Below are 22,153 nucleotides of genomic sequence, written 5' to 3'. Positions count from 1 at the left end.
CCTATTCCCTTCATAGTGCACTTTTTAGTAGTACACTATATAGGGAAAGGGTGCCATTAGGGACGCAGCGTAAGTGGCCAGATCCATCTATCAAAGCACTCACTATCACCATTCCTGCCAACAGTTCCTTTCTTATTCTATAGAAGTAAAAGCAGGGAGATGGTTTGCCTTGCCAAGCATTAATCTTCTACAGTATACTTAAACGCCATGTTAAAAGGTACAATGCAGCCGTTTTTTTCTCACTATATTATCATTTCTCAAGCAATAATTTTGATGGGACTATCTGGGAGTGGTCTGAGTGGGGAGGGGACAACTGAAAACTAGCTTATATTAGCAGAGAGGCTTGGAACGCTTTCTTATTGGTCTATTAACTAATTAACCGTGGTGTAACCATGCAGGCCAAAACAGGCTGAAATGTCAAGCAGTCTTTTCAAACAGCTCTTAGACTAAAAGGGCATTATCATCACTTTCACTATATCACAGTATTATTCCAACCGCAGTGTGGAAATATATGTAAAACAGGAAATCACGCTTTTGACTGTACTGGGCCTTTAATGTAGTTTCAAGATCAGAGAACAGCATACTGTAGCCTCACAAAGCATTGTTCTCCTCCAGGTGTTTTGCTCATGTACTGTACATAATCTAATACTGAGAAAGGGCCTGCTCTGAGCCTTTGACACATCTGAGCAACAACTATCTGAACAGTTCGTTGCACATTTGTTCCATTGTCTTGCGCTGTTTATCTTCAGGCCATTATGGAAAGGAAATAATCACACGGCACACGTATGACAGTGACCTCCCCCATATATCTCAAAGGCATTAACACAAAGGCAACAGCAGAGAGGTGGCACTGGACTGATCCACTAACTTGGAGAGGGGGTTTCCACTGAAGTCTGCAATCTCCAATGCCTTGCAGAACTTAATGCTCTCGGGGATCTCAGGAATGTCTGCGGACAGAGACAGAGGGAGATTAGAGAGGGGGAGCACAGTCAGATATATCTATACTGTATACTGCATTTCCTGTCACCTGCTATATGATATGTGCACCAAGGACACGCGAGGGGAACGACTATTTCCATTGTGTGTGTGTGTGTTGCCTAGATAGTTCCTTAGATCGACACACCTACTGATTCAAGGGTTTTTCTTTATTTGTATTATTTTCTACATTGTAGAATAATAGTGAAGACATAAAAACTATGAAATAACACATGGAATCATGTAGTAGCCAAAAAAACGTGTTAAACAAATCAAAATATATTTTATATGACATTCTTCAAAGTAGCCACACTTTCATGCTGACCAAACCGGACGTGCACCATCGCACTGTTGATTTTGTACCCCCATACCAGACACGATTAGGACACGCAGGTTGAAATATCAAAACAAACTCTGAACCAATTAAATTAAATTTGGGGACAGGTCGAAAAGCATGAAACATTTAAGGCAACTTAGCTAGCTAGCTTGCTGTTGCTAGCTATTTTACCTGGGATATAAACATTGGGTTGTTATTTTACTTGAAATGCACAAGGTCCTCTACTCCGACAATTAATCCACAGATAAAACGGTAAACCGAATTCCTCGTCATCTCTCCTCCTTCCTCTGGCTTCTTTTTTACTTCATATGGAGGTTGGCAACCAACTTTAAGGTGCATTACTACAACCGACTGGAGTGTGGACGTCAGTTCATCTTTCAATCACCCGCGTGGGTATATGCTCCTAAACACCAATGAGGAGATGGCACGTGGGTATATGTTCCTAAAAACCAATGAGGAGATGGGAGAGGCCGGACTTGCAGCGCGTTGAGTGTCACAAATATAACCAATTTCTATTTTAGCGCCTGCCGCACGCGAGCAGTGTGGGTGCAATGATTGAATAACGTGTACATTTGCACGCAACGCGAGCAGTGTGGTCAGCATGTTTGCCTTGATGACAGCTTTGCACACTCTTGGCATTCTCTCAACCAGATTCATGAGGTCACCTGGAATGCATTTCAATTAACAGCTGTGCCTAGTTAAAAGTTAATTTGTTTAATTTATTTGCTTCTTAATGCGCTTGAGGCAATCAGTTGTGTTATGACAAGGTAGGGGTGGTATACAGAAGATAGCCCTATTTGGTAAAAAAAAAACAAGTCCATATTATGGTAAGAACAGCTCAAATAAGAAGAGAGAAACAACAGTCCATCATTACTTTAAGATATTAAAGTCAGTCAATCTGGAACATTTCAAGAACATTGAATGTTTCTTCAAGTGCAGTCGCAAATACCATCAAGCGCTATGATGAAACTGGCTCTCATGAGGACCACCACAGGAAAGGAAGACCCAGAGTTACCTCTGCTGCAGAGGATAAGTTCATTCGAGTTACCAGCCTCAGAAATTGCAGCCCAAATAAATGCTACAGAGTTCAAGTAACAGACACATCTCAACATTAACTGTTCAGAGGAGACTGCGTGAATCAGGCCTTCATGGTCGATTTGCTGCAAAGAAACCACTACTAAAGGACACCAATAAGAAGATACTTGCTTGGGCCAAGAAACACGAGCAATGGACATTAGACCAGTGGAAATCTGTTCTTTGGTCTGATGAGTCCAAATTTGAGAATTTTGGTCACAACCGCCGTGTCTTTGTGAGACGCAGAGTAGGTGAACGGATTATCTCCGCATATGTGGTTCCCACCGTGAAGCATGGAGATGGTGGTGAGATGGTGGGGGGGTGCTTTGCTGGTGAGATGGTGTGGGGGTGCTGTGCTGGTGACACGGTCTGATTTATTTCAAATTCAAGGCACACTTAACCAGCACGGCTACCGCAACATTCTGCAGCAATACGCCATCACGTGGTTTGTGGTTAGTGGGACTATCATTTGTTTTTCAACAGGACAATGACCCAACACACCTCCAGACTGTGTAAGGGCTATTTGACCAAGAAGGAGAGTGATAGAGTGCTAGAGTGCTGCATCAGATGACTTTGACCTCCACAATCACCCAACCTCAACCCAATTGACATGGTTTGGGATGAGTTGGACCGCAGAGTGAAGGAAAAGCAGCCAACAAGTGATCAGCATATGTGGGAAATCCAAGACTGTTGAAAAGCATTCACGGTGAAGCTGGTTGAGAGAATGCCAAGAGTGTGCAAAGCTGTCATCAAGGCAAAGGGTGGCTACTTTGAAGAATCTCAAATATAAAATATATTTTGATGTTTAAAATGATTTTGGTTACTACATGATTCCAATATGTGTTATTTCATAGTTTTGATGTCTTCACTTTTATTCTACAATGTAGAAAATAGTAAAAATAAAAACCTTTGAATGAGTAGATGTGTCCAAACTTTTGACTGGTACTGTAAGTATTGAGACCCTTTGCTATGAGACTCGGAAGGTTCACCTTCCAACCGGACAACGACCCTAAGCACACAGCCAAGACAACGCAGGAGTGGATTCGGGACAAGTCTCTGAATGTCCTTGAGTGGCCCAGCCAGAGCCCGGACTTGAACCCGATCGAATATCTCTGGATAGACCTGAAAATAGCTGTCCAGCAACGCTACCCATCCAACCTGACAGTGCTTTAGAGGATCTGCTGAGAAGAATGGGAGAAACTCCCCAAATACAGGTGTGCAAAGCTTGTAGCGTCATACCCAAGAAGACTCGAGGCTGTAATCGCTGCCAAAGGTGCTTCAACAAAGTACTGAGTAAAGGGTCTGAATACTTATGTAAATGTGGTATTTCAGTTGTTGTTTATTTTATACATTTGCAAACATTTCTAAAAATCAGTTTTCGCTTTGTCATTATGGTGTACTGTGTCTATATTGATGATTGAAAAAAAACATTTTAATCCATTTTAAAATAAGGCTGAAATGTTAACAAAAAGTGGAAAGGGTGAAGGGGTCTGAATACTTTCTGAATGTACAGCTGTGTCTGTCCGGAGCTCAGTGGTGTAGCTAGCGCGAGCTGCCGGGACGTAGCCTACCCAGATTATAGTTGATTAAATGTTTCACGTTTGTTGCAGACAGCCAGAGCAATTGAAGAACATGAACAAACCTCCATGCGTAGCCAATTTGTTTCATAAGATATTTATGTATATGAGGATATTTTCTACCTGCAATGTTTTTATTTTATTAAAACACATAGGGTGTGTTTATATATGGAAAATGCGTTTTACATTTCGTCCAATCGACTGGAAAGAACAGATGACTCTCGATCGACTAAGATTTTATTTTGTCGGGGACAGCCCTAGTTTCCATTGGTCTATTAGACTTTTGCCTGCTTGCTTATATTTTGTTAAGCTCGTCTGCCCATGAATGCAGGTTTTTGCTCTAGGTCTTACTTTGTTGGTTCTCTGTAAGGGATGTTTTGCAGCATTTTATATTTATTACTGGGTGGTTAAAATAGGTGTCTGTTTATGCACGCACGTCTGCTGTGTGCTGGTTTTGAACCTGGCTTAGACCCCAGCAGAGGGGGCCGCAGACCGCCAGACCACCTGTTAGTGTGTGTGTGTGTGTGTGTGTGCAAGCGCACGTACCGTTTCTGGAAATGTCAAGCTCCACCAGCTGCATGAAGTTGGCCACCTCAGGAGGGAGCCTCTGGATCTCATTGTCACTCAGACCCAGTTTCCGCAGGTTCAGAAGTCTGAAGAAAGGCTAAAGACACAGAGAACACTGGGTTAGGACAACAACGCTTTGACAAAGAGCGATTGAGGTGGAAACACGTCAGCTTTGTAATAAATAACAGCATTGAAAAATGACATCACCAAGCCATTTAGTAGCGTAGGTATATCTAAACTCGACTGGGTTAGGACAATTTCCATCTGCATCACATAGCCTATGCTGTACCCAAACATTAAACTCAACATTTGTCAATGAGATCAAAGAGTTGATCGAGGGTGCATGTGAACGCAGAAGGTTGGGATAAATCAACTATGTTGTGCTGTTTGCCAGAAAAGTTTGTGTTGAACTTTTGATGCAGTGCATGCGCACAAGGTGCGATTTATATGAACAATCAGCGCATCTCAATTCCCTCCACTCCATCAAAACACAGTGTAGACATCAGCACACCACGGGTTGCATACACAGAACTACACACATATCCCTGTAGGTTTACCAGGGCAGGCCTACATCTTTCCAAAAATATTTACTTCAATTCCATCAACATGTCCCTAAACCCCTCCTTGTATCACCATGGCAGCGGCAGCCAAAAGAAACAGTGGCTTTGGATAGGAGAGCTCTGCTCGGGCTGTGCTACCAAGTATTTTCACAAGAGGCTGGTTGTTGGATTCAGAACATACCTCCAGCAGGCAAGACCGGGGCGGCTAGGTGGGCAGATGGTGTGTCCTCCGCTGCTAGCTACACAGCCTGGAAGGCAGGCACAGGGAACGGGTCCTAAACTATGCAGCCATTAACTGTTCAAGCCTCCCACTGCAGCCACAGAGGGCCAGTGTCCTACCCTAGTACACCAGGGCAATGAGGGAATCATAGCAATAACACACTCAGACACTATACACATGTTGCCTGACAACACAATGAAAATGATGTGCGCACATTGCATAGGCAAAAGGCTGTGTTATGATTCTGAAGGGTCAGATAGCAACAATGACAAGAAGATGCCATGTGGGGAATCATAGGTGGCTTGTCTCAGTGAGTTGCATCTTGTTATTGATACCATCTTGTTTTGAGGTGTGTTGACTCATGTCACATCTATGCTAATATGGCTAAAATCCACTAGCTAGCTAACCAACAATTGTAACAATGTATTTGAGAGACAACAAGTACCTTATTGAGTGAATATATTTATGTTTTCAATAAACATTGAGGCAAAATATAGTTTACATAATCCTATAATTGTAAGTCAACCCTGTCTGTTTCCTGCCTCTCGGAAGCATGCGCATCGGTTTTGCAGGTAAACATCCCAGCCATCTATGGTAGCGGGGCAATGAGGACAAAGTGAGCAAACTCAGATTCTTAAACAGGAATCCACGATTCAGAATCAGAGCGCATTCCGAGCCGTCAGAGGACATGAAGCCTGAACCCAAAGTCAACCTAGACAGACAACTTAGTGACATCTTGGATGCCCTTGAGTGAAAGGCAGATCTTTGTGTGTCACGAAACCCAACAGTTTGACTTGCTTAACGTGAAAATCCCATAAATTCCTAACTGGTTCCCACCAATAAAGATGTTTTGCAATTCCACTGCAATATTCCTGTCTCTAGGGGGAAGTTGCATAAACGTTCTGGGGCGTATCGAGTAAATCAAGGTCTCCCTTTGTGCTGCGTGCTGTAATGTTCCTGTCCGACAGGCAGCAGTGGAGAAGACAAAGACTGTGTCCCAACTGGCACCCTATTCCGTATATAGTGCACTAAGTTTAACCAGGCGCCATTGGGCTATGGTCAATAGTGGAGCACTATATAGGGGAATAGGGTGCCAGTTGGGACACAGCCAATATGACATGCTAGGAGACAGCTCTACAATTACACTGCCAGAGGGACGAAGGATGCTGCAGCTCTGATCTTCACTGACACACGCTTCCTCTTCTCTTAGTCAGTGTATATTGTATTTGGCTGGGATCGGGTGGTGAGCTGCACTCTCTCCCCGAGGAGTGTTTGTGCGATAGTGTGTGTGTGTATGATAGTGTGTCGCAGAGAGAGAGATGTTGTGGTGGCATACGGTGGCTCTGTCAGGTGACTGGTATCAGGAAGAGAAAATAGGAACCAGGGGACTGGCTGAATCCCAAATCACCCCCTTCCCCTCGCCCCTTGAGCTGGGACAATAAACCGAAAATTGTCAACACCGACCACTTATCGCAGGCATTTTACTGATATCGTTCATTATGATAAGTAGCCTATACTAGAGAAATGATTGTTAATGGACCAACTGACAGCTACAACTATCAAACTACTATCAGTTTAAAGGATTATTATTAACTAAATTACACTGGTGCACACGGTGACAAACTTGTCGTTCTATGTATTACTATAGCAATACGGATTATCGCCCAAAGCTGAGGGAGTGACAATGGAGGGTGTAGGGGATAATTAGACCCTCCAATAGCCACTTTGCTGCTGGCTTCAGAGCGAAGTGGAATCCCATAAGGCACAGCGTTATTTGAGTTTACCTTTGTTTTATTATTTAAAAGTGGAACATGAATTGCATGTGTCTTGAAGTTGATAGCAAGTTGGTAGGGGCGAGAGCCCAAAGAAAGCAGCCACACACCACTGGCACAAGCGTTTACCCTAGAGCAGGGGGACCTCCACACACACATTTACGCACCCATACACACGCAGGCACACACAACACAGGTGCGCACACACACACCTAACCTGTACCCCTCGACATTGACTCGGTATCGGTACCCCTGTATTGTTACGTGTTACTTTTTATTTTATTTTATTTTTTACTTTAGTTTATTTAGTAAATATTTTAACTATTTCTTGAACTGCATTGTTGGTTAAGGGCTTGTAAGTAAGCATTTCACTGTAAGTTCTACACCTGTTGTATTCGGCACATATGACAAATAATATTTGATTTGACACACAGAGGTCTTCAAGTTCAGGGTGGTTTTCTGCCAACCAGACAGACATTCAACAGGAGTCAAGTAAGTTCATGGGCAGAGACAGAGACATGTGTTTAAGCATTCCCATACCAACCACTCGAGTTAGGAAAACAACAGGAGACACCAAAACAGAGAGAAGGGGGGTGGGAACTACTCCATGCGAGACCATACCCATTTAGATTAAAGCCTCAATACATTCCACTTCCCTTCTCTCAGAGGGTTTGTCCAAAATGGCACCCTATTTCATTAAGAGCTTTTATTTTGAACCGAGCCATAGTGGCTCTGGTCAAAAATAGTGTACTACATACGGACTAGGGGTGCAATTTGGGACACAACCGGTGTCTGCAGAGCTCAGTGACAGCAGGCCATGTAATACAATCAGTCCTCTGAATGGATGATTATGCCCCACTGACAAAGACGGCCATTCAGTCTGCTGCAGAGTGGCTAGTCGGGATTGACCATGTCAACTTTTGTGCTATGGTGATTATGTATCATAAACGATGGTATCACACCCTATTGGCAAAACATAAACAAATCAATTCTGCTTAACCACCACTGGGGTATAGCGCCAAATCGCATGCTACAACTGGAAGAATCATGACAAAAGATAATGTTGTTGAAAGCCTGGGCAGAGGCTAAGTGCAGGCAAATCTTTTTGAATATTCCTTTTTGGTTGAGCTTCAGGATGGAACAGGTGTGTGTGTGTGTGTGTGTGTGTGTGTGTGTGTGTGTGTGTCTCGTGAACCGATGAGGAACGGGCTCTCATACCGTTGGGAGTTAGGCTATAAATCATGGCTCTCATACCGTTGGGAGTTAGGCTATAAATCATGGCTCTCATACCGTTGGGAGTTAGGCTATAAATCATGGCTCTCATACCGTTGGGAGTTAGGCTATAAATCATGGCTCTCATACCGTTGGGAGTTAGGCTATAAATCATGGCTCTCATACCGTTGGGAGTTAGGCTATAAATCATGGCTCTCATACCGTTGGGAGTTAGGCTATAAATCATGGCTCTCATACCGTTGGGAGTTAGGCTATAAATCATGGCTCTCATACCGTTGGGAGTTAGGCTATAAATCATGGCTCTCATACCGTTGGGAGTTAGGCTATAAATCATGGCTCTCATACCGTTGGGAGTTAGGCTATAAATCATGGCTCTCATACCGTTGGGAGTTAGGCTATAAATCATGGCTCTCATACCGTTGGGAGTTAGGCTATAAATCATGGCTCTCATACCGTTGGGAGTTAGGCTATAAATCATGGCTCTCATACCGTTGGGAGTTAGGCTATAAATCATGGCTCTCATACCGTTGGGAGTTAGGCTATAAATCATGGCTCTCATACCGTTGGGAGTTAGGCTATAAATCATGGCTCTCATACCGTTGGGAGTTAGGCTATAAATCATGGCTCTCATACCGTTGGGAGTTAGGCTATAAATCATGGCTCTCATACCGTTGGGAGTTAGGCTATAAATCATGGCTCTCATACCGTTGGGAGTTAGGCTATAAATCATGGCTCTCATACCGTTGGGAGTTAGGCTATAAATCATGGCTCTCATACCGTTGGGAGTTAGGCTATAAATCATGGCTCTCATACCGTTGGGAGTTAGGCTATAAATCATGGCTCTCATACCGTTGGGAGTTAGGCTATAAATCATGGCTCTCATACCGTTGGGAGTTAGGCTATAAATCATGGCTCTCATACCGTTGGGAGTTAGGCTATAAATCATGGCTCTCATACCGTTGGGAGTTAGGCTATAAATCATGGCTCTCATACCGTTGGGAGTTAGGCTATAAATCATGGCTCTCATACCGTTGGGAGTTAGGCTATAAATCATGGCTCTCATACCGTTGGGAGTTAGGCTATAAATCATGGCTCTCATACCGTTGGGAGTTAGGCTATAAATCATGGCTCTCATACCGTTGGGAGTTAGGCTATAAATCATGGCTCTCATACCGTTGGGAGTTAGGCTATAAATCATGGCTCTCATACCGTTGGGAGTTAGGCTATAAATCATGGGCTCGATAGAAACAAAGTTGACCTTCAGAACTGGATAATAATTGCTTTATTTGCCTCATCCTCCTCTCTTAATAAGCCATTGTTTGTTCTATCTTTCATAAAGCTGTGATTGAGATTAGCCTATGCCTCGGACTTTCATTCTTGTTCTTTCTTTAAAGCGGCAACTTTAGGACAACAGTACCTTCTTAGGCTATTAGAACAGTGGTTCTTCCTTTAAAGTTGTGTCGTACTGCAGCACAGCTTGCGGGCTGCGGCAAAATGCTATGGCACGTTATATACAGTTGAAGTGGGAAGTTTACATACACTTAGGTTGGAGTCATTAAAACAAGTTGTTCAACCACTCCACAAATTTCTGGTTAACAAACTATAGTTTTGGCAAGTCGGTTAGGACATCTACTTTGTGCATGACACGTAATTTTTCCAACAATTGTTTACAGCATCTTCACAAGGTTCTTTGCTGTTGTTCTGGGATTGATTTGCACTTTTCGCACCAAAGTACGTTCATCTCTAGGAGACAGAACGTGTCTCCTTCCTGAGCGGTATGACGGCTGCGTGGTCCCATGGTGTTTATACTTGCGTACTATTGTTTGTACAGATGAACGTGGTACCTTCAGGCGTTTGAAAATTGCTCCCAAGGATGAATCAGACTTGTGGAGGTCTGCATATTTTTTTCTGAGGTCTTGGCTGATTTATTTTGATTTTCTCGTGATGTCAAGCAAAGAGGCACTGAGTTTGAAGGTAGGCCTTGAAATACATCCACAGGTACACCTCCAATTGACTCAAATGATGTCAATTATCCTATCAGAAGCTTCTAAAGCCATGACAATTTTCGGGAATTTTACAAGCTGTTTAAAGGCACAGTTAAACTAAGTTATGTAAACTTCTGACCCACTAGAATTGTGATACAGTAAACTATAAGTTACATAATCTGTCTGTAAACAATTGTTGGAAAAATGACTTGTGTTTGCACAAAGTAGATGTCCTAACCGACTTGCCAAAACTAAATTTGTGGAGTGGTTAAAAAATAAGTTTTAATGACTCCAACCTAAGTGTATGTAAACTTCTGACTTCAACTGGACATACATACATATAATTGATCAGAAATACAGTGAAGACATTGTTAATATTGTAAATGACTATTGTAGCTGGAAACAGCAGATTCTTTATGGAATATCTACATAGGAGTACAGAGGCCCATTATCAGCAACCATCACTCCTGTGCTCCAATGTGTTGTGTTAGCTAATCCAAGTTTAGCATTTTAAAAGGCTACTTGATCATTAGAAAACCCTTTTGCAATTATGTTAGCACAGCCTAGAAGGCCAGCATCCCGGAGTCGCCTCTTCACTGTTGACGTTGAGACTGGTGTTTTGCTTGTACTATTTAATGAAACTGCCAGTTAAGGACTTGTGAGGCGTCTGTTTCTCAAACTAAACACTCCAATGTACTTGTCCTCTTGCTCTGTTGTGCTCTGAGGCCTCCCACTCCTTTTTCTATTCTGGTTAGAGCCAGTTTGCGCTCTTCTGTGAAGGTAGTAGTACACAGCGTTGTTCGAGATCTTCAGTTTTTTGGCAATTTCTAGCATGGAATAGCCTTAATTTTTCAGAACAAGAATAGACTGACGAGTTTCAGAAGAAAGTACTTTGTTTCTGGAAATTTTGAGCCTGTAATCGAACCCACAAATGCTGATGCTCCAGATACTCAACTAGTCTAAAGAAAGCCAGTTTTATTGCTCCTTTAATAAGCACGTCCTGCAGGCCCCGGCATGGATCAAAGCTGGCGAAACATTCAATGACGTCATCCTCACAGAGTAATCTACCACGGCACTTGAGCAATTTGTAAAAAATTGCTACAGAAAAAAAGATCAAGCAATCCGAGTCCCAAGCATCCCTTCAAACTCCATGTGTGGGGGACATTTCTCGGCAGGGATCAGGCCCATAGGGTACTATTCAGGGATTTTTCAGCCCTGCATGGATTTCTTTCTTAAGCTTAAAATGTATATATTTTTTTTATTCATGTTGGGTTATTCAAACAACTTTTTCGAACCCAGTCCTATTCATATTGAATGGAGAGACAATGGAATAGTTAAGGAGTGTTCGTTATAAAAAATGAATAGATTAAGCCTATAAGGCCCATGCAGCCGACAGAGCGAGCAAAACAAGATTTTCTGACAGGACATTTAGTGCTTTTTTGGTAGGATTTTCCACTCTGTCTAGCCTACATTTCTATCTTGTGTTCTTTAGGCCTATAGAACATATGCTATTTATTGAAATAGGCTATAGCAGATAGGAATAGGCAGATTACTCGGAATACTGCCTTGCCATGCGCTTCCCGACTCAGTCAAGTTCAAATAGGCTAAACTATCATCTGTCACGTCTCAATGTCTGTCAATAGTCTTCGATAGACGACACTATTGTAATATCGCCTGAACCTAGCGGCCAGCTTGCACATCAAACTCCCAGCCCTGAGTCAAGTCAGAGAACATGGAACGGGAAAAAGTGTTTTCTAGTACAGGTTAACCTGGTCTACTACCTAATCTTGTCCAATACGAACACACATTTTTGTGTTCTGTGGCTCTCATTTAGCCATATTAGTGTGCCAATGTCTGGACAACAAGTCCATGAAAAGGTACACCCCAAACATCCCTCCTCCGTCCCCTGCAGTCACACACACACACACACACACACACACACACACACACACACACCTCTTTACGTAAATCAAATACAACAACTCTGTACGTGTGTGGTACCCTAACTCCGTCAGTAGGGCAAGCCGGCACAGTGAGAACCAGCGAGCTACATTTCCTTGGCGAGTGGGGCCTTCTTTTACCCACACCCTCGTAAGTGATGTTTTTGCTCACAGAAGGAAGTGAGGGTGGAAGGGAGTGAGGGTGGAAGGGAGTGAGGGTGGAAGGGAGTGAGGGGTGGGTAGAACTGGGAGGGGAGAGAGGATGTGTTTAGTTATGGGGGAAGAAATATCAATATATATTGGGTACTAATATGTTTTATTCATTCATACATTTTTTGCTAGGTAGCATTAGCTAGCTCTAGTCGGCTATACCCGCGCCAAAACTCAGGTAATTTTCATCCTATAGCTTCTTCTTAATCTTCTTTATAAATACTGAGCCAATATGTTTTCAGAACTTTCATTTACATGACTGATATAAACTCGTTTTCTCATGGCTCCCTCTTGTCCCTCTGCAGCAGATATGCTGAGTAATATGCTAGGAACATCAGCATCGAAAATACATACAGAATCGTGAGAATCTTAATACATACCCTATCGGCACCTAAGTATGGTGATATGGTATCCTGAGGTGCCCTGGATGTGCTCTCGTGCAGCAGAGGGCACTGTGGCACAACAGTCCACTCTGGGGTAAAGCTCCCCTGAATTCCCTTCGTACAAATCTAGACTCAGCTTCACCTCAAACCTAATCTTAACCATTAGTAGGGATAATGCTAAACTGACCCACGATCATGGTCTAGGGGCAACTTCACCCTAGTTTTAAACCAGGCCAGATTCACATCCTCACTTTGCCAGGAGAGGTAGGCCTAGATGAGCCTCATGAAGTCAGTCCAACAAAAAAGCTGATGCCACTGATGTTGAAATGCCACTGACTGTACCAAGCCAAACATGTTGCTAGATGACTGCAGGAGTAGCTGTGGGATAATGACCTGTTATGCTGCAGTGGGTGCGTGATAAATACAGACTGTGTGAAATAGCCTCTGTAGAGCAGGAGAGAACCATTGATCTACAGTTAGTGTGTACACTGTGAAGCAGCTCATTCAATCAGCGACACCTGGCCACCCATGAGAGGCCGGTGACAGAAGCGCTTGGCTGAAGTGTGTGAGAGCGCCCCATGGGACCAGTGTGTGTGTGTGCGACAGTGTGTGTGGCTACGTGACAGACATGCGGGCTCTGGGAGGGTCCTATCTGCACTTCAAACAGAAACATAGCTACAGTCTGTGCCCCGCTTGGCTTACTGACACCCCTCTCAGGGGCACAGTCTATGTGAGTGAGTGCGAGAGAGAGGGCGTTTCCTTGCCCTCAGAGACTAATTCCTTGAGGGCAGCCATAGAACACAGCTGATTTCATTTGAGCGTGTGTGTATGTAGCCTGGGTATTCCTACTGCAGATGGACATAAAACGTTCAGAGCTGCATGAGCAACTATTTATCCGTCAGTACACATACAGCTTGCACTGTTTACAGAGGCTTATCACTGAGGGCGGTTAGGCTAGCTAGTAGCTACGATAGGTGAGGTACTGAGTGGAGAACTGTTAATGTGAATGTCTATGTGTACGAGAGTCAGTTCATGTTTTAGTGTGTGTTTATGTGTGCTGGAACAAAGCTGTAAACCCACAGGGAGAAATGAGTGTGTGCGTGTTTGTGTCCTGTGAATGCAAGGCCCATAGCCTAATGAGGAAGTCGGGGAGCAGCCACTACCCCAAAGACAACAGTGTTGCACAGAGGACATGCACGTGTGTCTATGTCAGTATGTTGACTATCACAGTCGTTTCCAAGCACAAATTGGGAGCCTGTTAGAAGATAGCCCTCACCTGGGATGTATTCATTAGTGCACCCAGAATTAACAGTTTTGCAACAGAAAACATAAAAACAAGAGTGTCCTATTGGACAACTTCAGTCAGTCCCTCCCCGTTTTGGTCCATTAGTTTCCTTTTGGTTGTTTGTGATCAGGCCCCAGACACAAGGGGAATACCCCAGAGTGCCTTTCACAACCCTAAACAAAAGTCAACCACAAGGAACAGGGTAAAGACAGAGAGATATGCAGTGAGAGATGGAGCGACAGAGTAAGGTATGTATGTTGAGTAAAGGTGCGTTGCTGAACTGAAGCTCCATGGACAGAGGCGTCAGTGTTCCAGTCAAGTGACTTCATTTATCCTCCGGCTGCTGTCCAATCAAACCCTTACACACAGAGCTCCGGTGGCCTGTAATGTACAAAAGACCAATGAAAAACCCAGACAGGTCTACAGCATGCTGTGGTTACCCTAAATGTATGGATTGTTGCCCCAAAGATTTGAATCTAGAGAAACCCAAACTCACTGTTGAGCCCAGATTTGCAATCAACATCATTGAGTGGAAAAACCATAGAGATAGATAAATTCAGCAAAAAAAGAAACATCCTCTCACTGTCAACTGTGTTCATTTTCAGCAAACTTAACGTGTAAATATTTGTAAGAACATAACAAAATTCAACAACAGACAAACTGAACAAGTTCCACAGACATGTGACTAACAGAAATGGAATAATGTGTCCCTGAACAAGGGGGGGGGGGGGGTCAAAATCAAAAGTAACAGTATCTGGTGTGGCCACCAGCTGCATTAAGTAGTGCAATGCATCTCCTCCTCGTGGACTGCACCAGATTTGCCAGTTCTTGCTGTGAGATGTTACCCCACTCTTCCACCAAGGCACTTGCAAGTTCCCGGACATTTCTGGGGGGAATGGCCCTAGCCCTCACCCTCCGATCCAACCGGTCCCAGACGTGCTCAATGGGATTGAGATCCGGGCTCTTCTGTCTTGCAGGAAATCATGCACAGAACGAGCAGTATGGCTGGTGGCATTGTCATGCTGGAGGGTCATGTCAGGATGCAGCCTGCAGGATGGGTACCACATGAGGGAGGAAGATGTCTTCCCTGTAACGCACAGCGTTGAGATTACCTGCAATGACAACAAGCTCAGTCTGATGATGCTGTGACACACCGCCCCAGGCCATGACGGACCCTCCACCTCCAAATCGATCCCGCTCCAGAGTACAGGCCTCGGTGTAACGCTCATTCCTTCGACGATAAATTCTGCACTGCCTGTACAGAATCTTCTCAGGTTTTTGCCTGCCATATGAGTTCTGTTATACTCACAGACACCATTCAAACAGTTTTAGAAACTTTAGGGTGTTTTCTATCCAAAGCCAATAATTATATGCATATTCTAGTTTCTGGGCAGTAGTAATAACCAGATTAAATCGGGTACGTTTTTTATCCGGCCGTGTAAATACTGCCCCCTAGCCCTAACAGGTTAACTAGAGTCTTGTCTTTAAAATGGTGTAAAATAGTCATATGTTTGAGAAATTGAAGTAATAGCATTTCTAAGGTATTTGAATATCGCGCCACGGGATTACACTGGCTGTTGCGTAGGTGGGACGACTTCGTCCCACCTAGCCCAGAGAGGTTAAACCATTCACAATGAAGAAGTTATCTTTGAAAGACAGGGTCCTGAAAAGGGGACGTTTTTTTTCTGAGTATAGATTCATCTCTATCGATTAACTAGGAGATCAAGTGGGGCACAATTCATAGAAAGGACACCTTTTCAAGCTGAGAATTACATAGCATTAATATTATCCCTCACTCTACATTCCTCTTTTTCATCGGGGAGTGGACTGCACACGAGATGGCGTGGTCTCTATTCACTCTGCTCCATCTCCTAGTTAATCCAGTGCCAAACACTGCTCCACTACTGCCGATCCCATCCTAACCACACACACACCCACCCACACCTGGAGTGAGGGGCATAAAAATGGGGTGGGTGGCAGAGGGAGGGAGGCAGGGGAACAAATGCTTTTGTGATGGCCTCTTCTTTCAGGACCCTCGCTGAATGGGAGAGAAAATAGAAAAGCAGCTCTGGGAGGATTTGGTTGAGTGAGTAACTTGGCCAGTCACTTGAATAGGAGGCCCCATGTCATGACAGCACTCAATGTTCCCTCAAAAACATTTTCGGGCACAAAGCAAACTTCAGGTCTGCTGTGCGCAAACTTGAATGTTGTGAAAATTCTGTGCAACTTCCAGTGTGCGTTTACTGTGAACACTGAGGCTGTACCCGCTTTAAGTTACAGTTTTAACAGTGGCCAAGTAGGCTACTGTCTATTTGATAACAATGTTGGCTTACCAGAGTGGCATACCATCAAAAACATCCCACAACACTTTAACATGGAAATAGCTGTTCTATTATTCAGCCTACTGTAGCAGCCAAAGTATGGTGTTCATACAGAGAATCTGACAAATTATGCTACCCTCTGCCTATTGGTTACTTAGCTTATATAAGCCGGTCTCAAAATACAACACTACCCCTTTTAAGAAAAATAAAGACTCCTAGAAATGTACAAGCTTTGTGCTCTCGTAGGATGCAATCACTCCCCTATTGCGGACTACAGATTATCTATAACTGGTCTAATAACTCACTAACTAGCAAAAGATATGAACACGTGCTTACACGCAGCTCTCGCTATGATCTCAAAACAAGTGCATCTACTCACGACCACTCATGCTGTAAACACAGTCCTGTTCAAAGTAAATGGCACAGATCCATATATGGCAATGGTCTATTTGCATATACCTACTGTTTGTACCTTCAGACACCTACTTTGATTGTTTATGCAGCACAGGTTAGTGTACAGCACGAGCTGAGTAGTGCGTGCCAATGCAATAGAATCGTACTCCTACAACAAAATCTCTTGCATAGTTCGTTTTGTTTTGGTATGTTGCATTGAAAGTGTCTAATATTGTGTTGATTCGATCCCAATTGCCACAGTAAAGGTAAACATTGATAGTGTTAACAGGGAAAACTCTAGAACAGTTGTCAAACTTTTCTGAGTCTAGATCACCAAGTTAAAATGCAAGCAGAGATCTACCGCTCAATTTTTTTTTAAACATTACTTAAAAAGTGTAAGACACTAAAAACAGTCCTGTAGTAATGAGGTTTGTGCAGTAAGCTATAGGCCCAATACATTATCCCGCATGTTGGCTTGGCTTGAATTGCCCTGCCAATGCAGTGACATTTTTTTATTATTTGAGTTAGGCTATATGATCACACCGGTAATAGATCCGTTGTTGTATTACGTGTGAGTCACAGCTAAGTGAGCATACATTTAAAAAAATATATATATATATTTATATTTATTTTTTTACTGGGCTGATGGTTTTTGAATCTGATGTTCAGTCTCAGTGGAGGGGGAGTGCAGCAGACTAAGCTTCCGCCTCAACATCCACCCTCCCTTTCCTCCACTGACACTGACACGGTCTTCCAGCTGATGGCGAAACTTGAGTCGTGCCTCATGCACCAATTCATGTTGTAATTCCTATGATCAGAGAAAGTGAAATATTCCTTGATATTAAAAAAAAGACTCAAGCCGCTAATAATAACAACGCAAGCCTATAGATACACTTTCCTACTCGTTCATTACTGCTGCAGTGCTTGCTGAGCGGAAATAGGAAGAACGTGCATTTTATGGCTTATAAAAGTGTTGAATACAAAGTGTTGACAGAACTTAAACATGAATTCCATCAAAACAGCAGCTCTTTGCTGTACTCATTGACAGCGTCTCTATAGTCATGGTTTTAAATGTTTTGAAATATCATAGTATCAACTTTATTGTAGCTTTCTTTTATTGCCTGTTACGCAATACATATAGAATCGTGACAATCGCAATACATAGCATATCAGCACATAAGTATTGCGATTATAACGGATCGTGAGGTCCCAGCCCTACTAGAATGGTGCTAACTGGGAAATAACAAAGAGGAACACTTTCTCTGAAAGAAACTCAACAGGTGTCTGAAACTCATGTGAATGCATGGGTGTGTCCCAAATGGCATACCATATTACTTACATAGTGCACAACTTCTTACCAGAGCACTATAGGCCGTGGTCAAAAGTAGTGTACTATAAAGGGAATAGGAGTGCCTTTGGACACTCACCATGTGTCCTCTCTCTTTAGTCCAATATCTCAATCATGTGTTTGACTTAAATTAAGTTGATACATGATCCATAATCAACAAGAATGCTATAATAGAAGAGGCATTGCCAACGCCTGTCTGTAGCGTGATAGTGGAGTAACGGGGGGTTAAATAGTTCCATTGCTGTGCGCCCCGCCCCTCACTCCACAGGGAATGAAACCAAAAGCCCCAGCTACACATCAATGAAGACACACTACCGATCCACCACCCCTCCTCCTCTCACTCCCTGGCCTAGCTCCTCCTCCTCCTCTCACTCCCTGGCCTAGCTCCTCCTCCTCCTCTCACTCCCTGGCCTAGCTCCTCCACCTCCTCTCACTCCCTGGCCTAGCTCCTCCTCCTCCTCTCACTCCCTGGCCTAGCTCCTCCTCCTCCTCTCACTCCCTGGCCTAGCTCCTCCACCTCCTCTCACTCCCTGGCCTAGCTCCTCCTCCTCCTCTCACTCCCTGGCCTAGCTCCTCCTCTCACTCCCTGGCCTAGCTCCTCCTCCTCTCACTCCCTGGCCTAGCTCCTCCTCCTCCTCTCACTCCCTGGCCTAGCTCCTCCTCCTCCTCTCACTCCCTGGCCTAGCTCCTCCTCCTCCTCTCACTCCCTGGCCTAGCCTCCTCCTCCTCCTCTCACTCCCTGGCCTAGCTCCTCCTCCTCCTCTCACTCCCTGGCCTAGCTCCTCCTCCTCCTCTCACATCCCTGGCCTAGCTCCTCCTCCTCCTCTCTCACTCCCTGGCCTAGCTCCTCCTCCTCCTCTCACTCCCTGCCTAGCTCCTCCACCTCTCTCACTCCCTGGCCTAGCTCCTCCTCCTCCTCTCATCACTCCCTGGCCTAGCTCCTCCTCCTCCTCTCACTCCCTGGCCCTAGCTCCTCCTCCCTCCTCTCCACTCCCTGGCCTAGCTCCTCCTCCTCCTCTCACTCCCTGGCCTAGCTCCTCCTCCTCCTCTCACTCCCTGGCCTAGCTCCTCCTCCTCCTCTCACTCCCTGGCCCTAGCTCCTCCTCCTCCTCTCACTCCCTGGCCTAGCTCCTCCCTCCTCTCCCTCCCTGGCCTAGCTCCTCCTCCTCCTCTCACTCCCTGGCCTAGCTCCTCCTCCTCCTCTCACTCCCTGGCCTAGCTCCTCCTCCTCCTCTCACTCCCTGGCCTAGCTCCTCCTCCTCCTCTCACTCCCTGGCCTAGCTCCTCCTCCTCCTCTCACTCCCTGGCCTAGCTCCTCTCCTCCTCTCACTCCCTGGCCTAGCTCCTCCTCCTCCTCTCACTCCCTGGCCTAGCTCCTCCTCCTCCTCTCACTCCCTGGCCTAGCTCTCCTCCTCCTCTCACTCCCTGGCCTAGCTCCTCCTCCTCCTCTCACTCCCTGGCCTAGCTCCTCCTCCTCCTCTCACTCCCTGGCCTAGCTCCTCCTCCTCCTCTCACTCCCTGGCCTAGCTCCTCCTCCTCCTCTCACTCCCTGGCCTAGCTCCTCCTCCTCCTCTCACTCCCTGGCCTAGCTCCTCCTCCTCCTCTCACTCCCTGGCCTAGCTCCTCCTCCTCCTCTCACTCCCTGGCCTAGCTCCTCCTCCTCCTCTCACTCCCTGGCCTAGCTCCTCCTCCTCCTCTCACTCCCTGGCCTAGCTCCTCCTCCTCCTCTCACTCCCTGGCCTAGCTCCTCCTCCTCCTCTCACTCCCTGGCCTAGCTCCTCCACCTCCTCTCACTCCCTGGCCTAGCTCCTCCTCCTCCTCTCACTCCCTGGCCTAGCTCCCTCCTCTCACTCCCTGGCCTAGCTCCTCCTCCTCCTCTCACTCCCTGGCCTAGCTCCTCCTCCTCCTCTCACTCCCTGGCCTAGCTCCTCCTCCTCCTCTCACTCCCTGGCCTAGCTCCTCCTCCTCCTCTCACTCCCTGGCCTAGCTCCTCCTCCTCCTCTCACTCCCTGGCCTAGCTCCTCCTCCTCCTCTCACTCCCTGGCCTAGCTCCTCCTCCTCCTCTCACTCCCTGGCCTAGCTCCTCCTCCTCCTCTCTCTCCCTGGCCTAGCTCCTCCTCCTCCTCTCACTCCCTGGCCTAGCTCCTCCTCCTCCTCTCACTCCCTGGCCTAGCTCCTCCTCCTCCTCTCACTCCCTGGCCTAGCTCCTCCTCCTCCTCTCACTCCCTGGCCTAGCTCCTCCTCCTCCTCTCACTCCCTGGCCTAGCTCCTCCACCTCCTCTCACTCCCTGGCCTAGCTCCTCCACCTCCTCTCACTCCCTGGCCTAGCTCCTCCACCTCACTCTCTCCTTTCCCTCAATTTTACTTGGGCTTTAGGGACAAAGGGTGAGCGGACAGCACCATACAGAGCAGTCTGTCACAGGGCGGCCCCCTCTCTTCCCTCCCACCGGTTGAGCTGGGGGATTCCTCCATTGTTCAGAGAGGGCAGGAGGAGTGGGGGGGAAGAATGGTCTGGAAGTGGAGGGATGAGGGGGACTTGAAAGACAGCTTGGAGGACAAAAAGGAAAGCATGACTAAGAAGAGGAGAGGGACAGAGAGGAGAGAGGGCAAGAGAGAGGAATGGTGGATTATTAATGAAGAGAGGAAGGTAAACAATGGGGTTCCCACAGGCGACTTGCTCTCTGGTCATGCTGCTTAGCGTTTGTTTTGAACCCTACGCCATGACTAAACACAAGATATGCCTACATGTTTTTTCCTTACCACAACACAATCTGCCCGGGGAAAACTGAACTCTAGCGTCATATTTAAAAACTATATCAGAGGAGGACAGCTGATGAATAATCTTATTCATTATGATCTAAACGGCTAAACTGAACCAAGATCAACACTCCTACTCTGAGAATCTTTATGGATTCGGGCCCCGGTCTGATCGGGTTGTGGTCAGGAAAAACGTATTTTACTGGGAAAAACAGTAACACGTCGGTGCTCCATGAGGTCCCCCATCTTGGTCTGTGCTAAGTGGTTCAGCCCAAGGCTAAATCCCTCCCATATTGACAGTGTTCAGTGGTTTAGTCTGGCCTGCTAGTGACATCACCTCTATTAACCGAACCGTTCCTCTGCCTCAAACCTCAACCAACCTCCCCCCACACACACACTCCCTGTGTGCAGGTGTGTGTACGTGTATATAATCTACTGTACACATGGGTCCACAAATAAACCTGTTCTATTTGTTAACACAATACGGCATGTGCATGTCATTTAAGACAGCGTATCTTAATCACATTAGCCATGTCACACATCGTGCACCTCGGCACGCGATCCTCAGGCTGCACAAACTGAACGTGGCCACAGAGGGCAATCAGGCCACTGTGTGTGTATATACACACACAGTTTGTACTAAGGATGTAACGATTCACATCGGTCCCCGGTCCAAATGTTTAAGATGAGTGCATCGGTCTGCGGGACCCCAAAACAGATCTAAATATAGCACGAGTCGGTCAGAAAATCTATTCAAAGTTCAGAAAATACCTCATATTTTGTGACACCTGATGCGTCCTCTCCTTCAGTGTGGAACTAAGCATGTAACTGTGTTGACAGTCATTCATCTACAAGTAATTCCGCATGCCGAACAACCCATGCAATATCAGCAGCCTAGTCAAACTGCGTACTGTGGTGCACTGCTTGCAACGCTGACCAACACCTTCAGCATTCAAATGTTTGTCAAATGGCTAGTTAGTTGAGTGACTAATTTAACTTGCTAGGTTGTTATCAAATGCGCTGTTAAATTGTGTTTGACCAGAATAAAGTAGCCTAAGTTACAGACCGAGACAACTCATCTGGCCATAGCCTACCTCCTGATCGTTACATTGCATAGGTTAGATTCCATTTTTATTAGCAATAGTTTTGGTAGTTTTGCATTAAAGCATCCGTGTATATGGCAATTTTTTTAGGTACACAAGGTAAACTTGATGAT

General features: G+C 45.4%; 1 protein-coding gene across 4 annotated transcripts in view; it reads right to left on the bottom strand.

Annotated features, from left to right (window-relative positions):
• Window positions 1-22,153, bottom strand: part of LOC115154908 (protein scribble homolog) — a 134,250-nt gene that overhangs the window by 71,310 nt on the left and 40,787 nt on the right. For all 4 annotated transcript variants that reach the window (XM_029701641.1, XM_029701619.1, XM_029701627.1 and 1 more), the window contains exons 2-3: window positions 4,510-4,627; window positions 869-947 (exon numbers count right to left, since the gene is read on the bottom strand). In XM_029701641.1, the coding sequence (XP_029557501.1) occupies window positions 869-947; window positions 4,510-4,627 (197 nt within the window). The remainder of the gene's footprint in view (window positions 1-868; window positions 948-4,509; window positions 4,628-22,153) is intronic.

Source organism: Salmo trutta, chromosome 2 (genome assembly GCF_901001165.1).
Source record: "Salmo trutta chromosome 2, fSalTru1.1, whole genome shotgun sequence".
NCBI lineage: Eukaryota > Metazoa > Chordata > Actinopteri > Salmoniformes > Salmonidae > Salmo > Salmo trutta.
This window is presented reverse-complemented; position numbering and strand designations above follow the sequence as displayed.